Below are 8,956 nucleotides of genomic sequence, written 5' to 3' on the forward strand. Positions count from 1 at the left end.
AACTAACACAACATTGTAAATTAACTATACTTCAATTAAAAAAAATATTGGAGGACCCTAAATAGTTTTTGTTAAGGTGGGTAATAGCTGACAAAATTTTCATTTATTTATTAATTCATTAAAAATAACGATAATAAATTATTACATTTATGTAATAATTTTTTATGAAAATATACTTTTTTTATGAAAAATATATTTTCCAAAACAAAAAATTTAGTGAGAGGCATAGCACTCTTTTACATTTTTGTAAATGTCTTCAATGTATGGGGTAATAGAAAACAGCTGTATTCTCATATTTGGTCTACATTCAATCTGTGGTGACATATTGTTTTAGTTGAAATATATGAAGATATGGCCTCATGCAGATATGTAGTTGGAAAAGGGAAAACTAACTTAATAGCCTTTTCAGATAATTTTGGGGTCTCTGGAAAATTCCACTGAACATTCATGAGAGAATGAGAATGAAAAAGGCAAATAACATCTTAGTATCATTATGTAAGTAGCTCTGACCTTGTGGATTCTTTGAAAGGGAGTTGGTGATTCCCAGGGGGTCTTCAGACCATACTTTGAGAAGCCCTGCTCTAGCCTTTCTCTAGCTTTATACGGCCCAGATGTATTTCCAGGGGACATGGGGTTTCCTGTTATCTGTGGATGATTCTTCAAGTAAACTAAGTGTGCACTCCAAATGCATGATAGTCAGGCTTCCAGGCTTGTTTCTAGGTATTCTAACAGAATCTTCCACTTAGTTCCATTATAATGGCCCCATGACCACAGCACACATATGTCAGATAGTCTGATTTTGCATGAAACTATGAGGAATCTGAAAAAAGGTCATTCATGGAGGTTGTTTTGTTCTTAATTGTATTTATGTTTTATTGTTAATATGATTGACTTGAAAGACTTAACGCCAGGCAAGGAGACACATTTGTTAATCTTAGTTAATTTATCTATTTAAAAATACTTATTGGTAAACAAACAAACAAAACTTATTTGTTATCTCCTATGGGGCCATGTCCTAGGTAATGGGATTATAAAACTGAATCAAACAGCCCTATTGTGCCGAAGCTCACAATCTTTGAAATATGAACAAGTAATCACAAAACCATACAGTTCTTAAACACAAATGCAATAATCAATTTAAATTCCATGGAAGAAAAGAGGTCAATTGGCTCGTGAAGCAATGGAATTACTTTCCTGTTTGTATTACAACTAGGAATGGAGGCAAGAAGTGATGACTGTCAGAAAGCTTGAAATGAAGAGGGAATTATGGATAACACCCTAAGGAACAGCTTTTCCTTTCCCAGTCAGCCCTGGATCTTAAAAATATTTTTCTTGAGAAATGAACAAAGGTGACATTTTTACCCTTTGGGCTTAGAAGCGGGTCACTGCACATTTCGAAAATAAATAACTCCTGGCTGATTTGATGCAGATGTCATTCACAGCTGTCCAAGCAGGGGCAGAGGGGGTGTCAACAATTTGCCACAAATTTACATTTAGAATTTGGCAGAATTCATGAAATGTAGATTACTTGTGTATAGAATAGCTTGCTTCTCTATATGCTGCTTAAATATTTCCTTTTTTAAAAAAAAATTGTGATGTCAGACAACTGAGTATCTAGTATCTGTATAGGAGCTGCCATCTTTATCCGACACAACTTGTTAAACACTTCTGAGCACTTATTAAGCACCAGGTGTTACACTGAGTGAATAAAATGTGAACAAAACCCTAACTTAGCTACTCATTTACCAGAACTTGTAGCTAATATATCATCAGCTGCTATGAATTACCTCAAACATACATATTTTTCAACAAAACTTAGAGGAGTGCTGTCCAATAGGATTTTTTGTAATGTAGAAATGTTCTATATCTGTGCTGTCCTATGTGTAGCCATTAACCATTTTCCACTACTGAGCACTTGAAATGTGGCTAGTGCAACTGAGGAATTGAATTTTAAATTTTATTTACTTTTTTAAAAATTTAATTTAAATTTAATTTTTTTAAACATCTTTATTGGAGTATAATTGCTTTACAATGGTGTGTTAGTTTCTGCTTTATAGCAAAGTGAATCAGCTACATGTATACATATATCCCCATATCCCCTCCCTCTTGCGTCTCCCTCCCACCCTCCGTATCCCACCCCTCTAGGTGGTCACAAAGCACCGGGCTGATCTCCCTGTGCTATATGACTGCTTCCCACTAGCTATCTATTTTACATTTGGTAGTATATATAAGTCCATGACACTCTCTCACTTCATCCCAGCTTACCCTTCCCCCTCCCCGTGTCCTCAAGTCCATTCTCTACATCTGCATCTTTATTCCTGTCCTGCCCCTAGGTTCTTCATAATCATTTAATTTTTTTCTTTAGATTCCATATATATATGTTACCATACAGTATTTGTTTTTCTCTTTCTGACTTACTTCACTCTGTATGACAGACCCTAGGTCCATCCACCTCACTACAAATAACTCAATTTCATTTCTTTTTATGGCTGAGTAATAGTCCATTGTATATATGTGCCACATCTTCTTTATTCATTCATCTGTCGATGGACACTTAGGTTGCTTCCATGTCCTAGCTATTGTAAATAGAGCTGCAATGAACATTGTGGTACATGACTCTTTTTGAATTATGGTTTTTTCAGGGTATATGCCCAGTAGTGGGATTGCTGGGTTGTATGGTAGTTCTATTTTTAGTTTTTTAAGGAACCTCCATACTGTTCTCCATAGTGGCTGTATCAACTTACATTCCCACCAACAGTGCAAGAGGGTTCCCTTTTCTCCACACCCTCTCCAGCATTTACTGTTTGTAGACTTTTTGATGATGGCCATTCTGACTGGTGTGAGGTGATACCTCGTTGTAGTTTTGATTTGCATTTCTCTAATGATTAGTGATATTGAGCATTCTTCCATGTGTTTGTTGGCAATCTGTATATCTTCTTTGGAGAAATGTGTATTTAGGTCTTCTCCCCATTTTTGGATTGGGTTGTTTGATTTTTTGATATTGAGCTGCATGAGCTGCTTGTAAATTTTTGCAGATTAGTCCTTTGTCAGTTGCTTCATTTGCAAATATTTTCTCCCATTCTGAGGGTTGTCTTTTCGTCTTGTTTATGGTTTCCTTTGCTATGTAAAAGCTTTTAAGTTTCATTAGGTCCCATTTGTTTATTTTTGTTTTTAATTCCATTTCTCTAGGAGGTGGGCCAAAAAAGATCTTGCTGTGATTTATGTCATAGAGTGTTCTGCCTATGTTTTCCTCTAAGAGTTTTATAGTGTCTGGCCTTACATTTAGGTCTTTAATCCATTTTGAGTTTATTTTTGTGTATGGTGTTATGGAGTATTCTAATTTCATTCTTTTACATGTAGCTGTCCAGTTTTCCCAGCACCACTCATTGAAGAGGCTGTCTTTTCTCCATTGTATATTCTTGCCTCCTTTATCAAAAATAAGGTGACCATATGTGCATGGGTTTATCTCTGGGCTTTCTATCCTGTTCCATTTATCTGTATTTCTGTTTTTGTGCCAGTACCATACTGTCTTGATTACTGTAGCTTTGTAGTATAGCCTGAAGTCCGGGAGCCTGATTCCTCCAGTTCTGTTTTTCTTTCTCAAGATTGCTTTGGATATTCAGGGTCTTTTGTGTTTCCACACAAATTGTGAAATTTTTTGTTCTACTTCTTTGAAAAATGCCATTGGTAGTTTGATAGGGATTGCATTGAATCTGTAGAGTGCTTTGGGTAGTACAGTCATTTTCACAATGTTGATTCTTCCAGTCCAAGAACATGGTATATCTCTCCATCTGTTTGTATCGTCTTTAATTTCTTTCATCAGTGTCTTATAGTTTTCTGCATACAGATCTTTTGTCTCCCTAGCTAGGTTTATTCCTAGTTATTTTATTCTTTTTGTTGCAATGGTAAATGGGAGTGTTTCCTTAATTTCGCTTTCAGATTTTTCATCATTAGTGTATAGGAATGCAGGAGATTTCTGTGCATTAATTTTGTATCCTGCTACTTTACCAAATTCATTGATTAGCTCTAGTAGTTTTCTGGTAGCATCTTTAGGATTCTCTATGTATAGTATCATGTCATCTGCAAACAGTGACAGCTTTACTTCTTCTTTTCTGATTTGGATTCTTTTTATTTCTTTTTCTTCTCTGATTGCTGTGGCTAAAACTTCCAAAACTATGTTGAATAATAGTGGTGAGAGTGGGCAACCTTGTGTTGTTCCTGATCTTAGTGGAAATGGTTTCAGTTGTTCACCATTGAGAACGATGTTGGCTGTGGGTTTGTCATGTATGGCCTTTATTATGTTGAGGTAAGTTCCCTCTATGCCTACTTTCTGGAAGTTTTTTTATCATAAATGGCTGTTGAATTTTGTCAAAAGTTTTTCTGCATCTATTGAGATGATCATATGGATTTTCTCCTTCAATTTGTTAATATGGTGTATCACATTGATTGATTTGCCTATATTGAAGAATCCTTGCATTTCTGGGATAAACCCCACATGATCTATTTACTTTTAATTAATTAAAATTTAGAGACTTCCCTGGTGATCCCTTAAATTTAGGCAGATTTAAGAATCTGCCTTCCAATGCAGAGGACGCGATTTGATCTCTGGTTGAGGAACTAAGATCCCACATGCTGCAGGGCAACTGAGCCCGCGCGCAGCAACTACTAAGCCCACACGCTGCAACGGAAGATCCTGCGTGCCACAACTAAGACCCAACACAGCCAAAAATTAAATAAATAAATATTTTAAAAAAATTTAAATAACCACATGTGGCTAGTGGCTACAGTATTGGACAGCCTCATTCTAGAGTACCAGGGCCACACACTCTACCTTTGTTTTCTAAACCTCTCAGCAACATGAATTCTAGGCAGGTAAGGGGTTTTTTTTGTTTTGTTTTTTTTAATAGTACAAAGTTAGGGCTCTTTATTCAGACAATAGAGTAAGGCACAGCACAGTGAGATGGCAATGCTGTCTCCATGGCAACAGAAAGTCTCATAAACAAAGTCCTTGGCTTCTGTCAGGCCGACTCTTCCTGTCTCAGGAGAAACATGTTTTAACTTGATAAAAACAAAACCAGGCAGCCTGGCTACAATGTGGAAGGGTAACTGGCTGTATGGTCTCTGGTCAGGCCTTCTGGAAGTGCTTGGTGAGAGCATTCCAGCAGCTCCTGCTTCTTCGTCCCGCTCTTCAGCCTGTACACCCTGCAGGCTTCCTTCAGTGTGGGCACAGTGAGCTTACCCAGTGTGCCCTTGCTGACGTGGGTCTTCAGCTCCTCTTCAGATAACTCCACCTTGGGCCTTTTGCTTCCAGAACTTTCATCATCTTGATTTCGCTTGGGAACTTTTTCCTCAGGATTGTAATCTGGTGGGTAGACAAGTTCCTTAAGCTCATCCACCAGGGAGCCCAGTCTTTTGTCCATTTCTTCAACCTTGGGCAGTGTCAGATCCATGGCTTGTTCAGCCTCCATCAAATCCAAAGCCAAGGCCTCCATGTTCCTAAAGTGCTGCTGCAGCACTGGGTTCTCAAAGCTGTCACTTCTGTACTTGAAGCGGAGCTTCTGAACAATAGCCTTCATCTTGTCTACCTGCTCTGGGTTTGCCATGACTTTTTCAGTAAAGGGCACCTTCCGTTTGTCATCAGCATAGGGCAAGAAGATGAGCTGGAAGCCTGGGGGAGTCACCTGAATTTTCTGGTCATCCAGCTCCTCTTCCTGTGGCATCAAGGCCACAAAACAAGGGGGGATATTCTGGCAGGGTGTGTATCTGCACACTGCCATGACCTCCTTCTCCAGACACTTGGTGAGTAGAGCACTGAATAGGGTTGAGCTCCCATTTATCAGGGACTCCTCGGGGTACACGAACAGGGAGGGCCTCAGGTAATGGTGCTTCTTCAGCATTATCAAGGTCTTGAAACAGATGAGAATCAAACCTGGTTCATCAAACCATTTAAGCTCTTCTGTTCCCTCTTTCTCTAATACAATCTGACGACTCCCATAGGTCTGGGACCTCTTGGTGTCGCTAGGCAAAAGCAAACTGCCTGTATTTACATTAAATGTCCGGGTCTTGGTTTTCACTGGTTCATTTGTTTACCGATAAAGCCTCACTGGAGAAGGTTTGAGAGCCTTCTGGACCATATTATAATTGCCAACAGTAAGCGCTACATCTTCGTTGAGCTTAAGCTTCAACCTGTAGAGCACGCGCTTCCTGGTCTCCTTGGCGGGAACCTTCCTCAACAGGTCTTTGAGCTTGCTCGACTCCTCAAAGTGAACCCCTATGTCCTCATCCTTTGCTATGCTGATAATATCTCTGTAGAACAAGGATATATCAAAGCCCCCACGTTTCTTTAGGTGCAACAAATCAAGGAAGATACCTGTGCCGTGGAGATCCCCAGCTTTGGTCGTGGCCTGGCTGGCTTTGGCCTTGGCCCGGCTGGCTTTGGCACTGTCGTTGCCGTGGGGGTCACCTTCATTGGTGAAAAGCATGACCCTCTTATGGCTCATCTTGAACTGGACATCGCTAAAGAGGTTGGCACAGACGCACAGTACTTCACTTAGGGAGTAGTCAGATCCATGGCCAACTAGGTCTTGGAAATGTTTCTTCCCCTCCTGCCCCTTAACGTGGTCAAGCTCTAGCACTCGTTTAGCACCTGGATTATCCAATTCCTGCAAGACGCAAATATTTTTGAAATTCACTGAATTTTCGTCCTTCTTGGTACCATAGAACACCACTGCCAAGAGATCTCGATCACTGCTTATGATCTTATTGGTGTATACACTCCGGATACACTGGATGCTCATGTCAAAAGGAGTCAACTCATCTTCATCCTGAGTTTCAAACATGGCCTTGGAAGCATCAATCAAAAAAATCAAACTATCTCTTCCTGAATATTTATAATCTCCACCTGCTTCAAGGCCCTCCTCTTGATCTTCTTCTTCCTCATCACCCTGATTTTTGTAATAAGACTCCCACCCTGACATGTTGGTTACTTGAGCGCAATGAAGAGATCAATTTGGGCAGAGGTAATGGGGTTTTAAAAGATACTTTTACATTAAATTATATTAGTCATATTGTTATTAAGGCCCAAATCTGGGTTAATGAGAAGATTAACTCACTACTTACTTTGCTCTGAAATTAAGAACAGATTTGGAACCTTCACTTTAAGAGTTGTTAATGTATCAAGACAATGTTTGTTCAAGCTCAGTAAAGTGCAGTGAGGAGGGAAGGGTCCTAGATAAGAAGTTGGAGGGCTGGGCCTGGGTCGTAGACCCCCCTCTGCTTCTGACTGGATGTGTACTTCACCTCTGGCCTCAGTTTCTTCATTAGTGAAAGAAGGAGGAGGAGAAGGAGAAGAAGAAAGAGGAGGATGAAATAAAAAAAAAGAAAGAACAGATTTGGAAATAATCACTAGAAGATTTATGGGACTAGATCTCTCATTTACAGTGACCAATTTTCTTGGAAAATCTGCCAGACAGCATGGACTATCATAGGCTAAAGAAGGCATTGGGGCTTTTTGATATTATAATAATCTATGAACTGAAAAATTAAGCTATTAAATAACTGGCAAAAGAGTAAAAGCAAATGCAGAAAATAAAGGCCATTAATGTAAATTCAATTTCTTGGGGATAGTGTGATGTAGCACACGTGGGCCAAAGGAACTATAATGCTTTGGCAAAAATTCAGAAATTGAGATATCGTATCCATAGAGACGTAGCAACACCTAAGACTTATACGGGATCCAGGTTTTGCAGTCATAGGTTCTCAGCACAGTTGGACAGATGAAGACAAAAATGCAGATGACTACATAACAATGCAAGAATCAGAGAATAAGAAAGAATGATCAAAGGATTATCATATGATAGCAAATTTTTAACTGCCAAATGAGAAGTTTGGAAAGAAATGTTTTGAGTTCAGAGTAAACTAAGCTTACATTGGACAAAAGCAGTAGAAAGAGTGTGTTGTTTGAAGTTACGCTGAGATTTGAAGTCTTAGCTCTTCACTACTTAAATCAATTTTTCTTTTTGGCCAAGTTACTTAACCTGGGTTTCAACTTTCTTATCTATAAAATCGGAATAACATTAGCTAACAGGAAAGACTGCTGTGAAGGTTGGCACGGGGCCTAACACCTAGTAGGTGCTCAAGACTACAAGACTACCCAAGTAGTTATGGCTACTAACTACTACCACCAGGATCTTCTGGAAGCAGAACAAATATAAGAAATGTGATTCTGTTGGTGATAGGCAGTGAATAAGTGAATTTAACTTGAATAGAGATTGTTGGAAGAAGTAGTAGGAGATAAGTTTAACAGGTAAGATGGGCCTAAATAATTTCTTTTCCTTGAAATCTTGACAAAAGAATTTAGGTTTTACTGTCATTGGTAATGGGAGACTATTGTAGACTCATGCCAAAAGCAGTGGGTAAGTAGATTCGTCAGTGGCACCACAAAAGATAAACTTGGGAAAAGGCAAGGAAAGCAGTTAGGTGGATGTTACAATAATCCGAGTATGAGATAATGACCTTGACTAAGATGGTAGCTGCAGAAATGGAAATAAAAGGGCAAATATGAGGTATTTTAAGAAAGAATAGACTAAATTTGAACTTCCCAGCTGTGTGCCCAGGTGTTACAAGTCAGTTGAGATACTGATCCGCAAAGGCCTTGGGGGCTGTGGGGGACCCCTTACCCACCATCAGGCAATAAATTCCAGACACAGGTAGCTTTTTTTGGTTTACCCAGCCAATCCCATATTGTCATTTCCTGTGCAGGACTTGAAAAATTCTGAACTAAAGTGCTTAATGCCAGTCTGGATATAAGGAAAGAAGGGAAGAAAGAATTATAATGACCACAACACTTTCATTCTTCAAGACAAGATGGGGAGGTGTGGATGGAAATGGCATAGGTAGGGAAGGAAACTAGTTTAGAGAATTTTGTTTTGGGTATTTCAGGGGCTCTGCATGTGAA

General features: G+C 39.1%; 1 protein-coding gene across 1 annotated transcript; it reads right to left on the bottom strand.

The window, feature by feature from the left end:
* Window positions 1–5,125: 5,125 nt before the first annotated feature.
* LOC133089642 (X-ray repair cross-complementing protein 6-like) lies at window positions 5,126–7,012 on the bottom strand. Its single transcript, XM_061187737.1, is given in 2 exon segments — window positions 5,126–5,155; window positions 5,157–7,012. Coding segments are annotated over 2 exon segments (1,851 nt in total). The 5' UTR covers window positions 6,978–7,012.
* Window positions 7,013–8,956: the final 1,944 nt, after the last annotated feature.

Source organism: Eubalaena glacialis, chromosome 4 (assembly GCF_028564815.1).
Source record: "Eubalaena glacialis isolate mEubGla1 chromosome 4, mEubGla1.1.hap2.+ XY, whole genome shotgun sequence".
NCBI classification, from domain to species: domain Eukaryota; kingdom Metazoa; phylum Chordata; class Mammalia; order Artiodactyla; family Balaenidae; genus Eubalaena; species Eubalaena glacialis.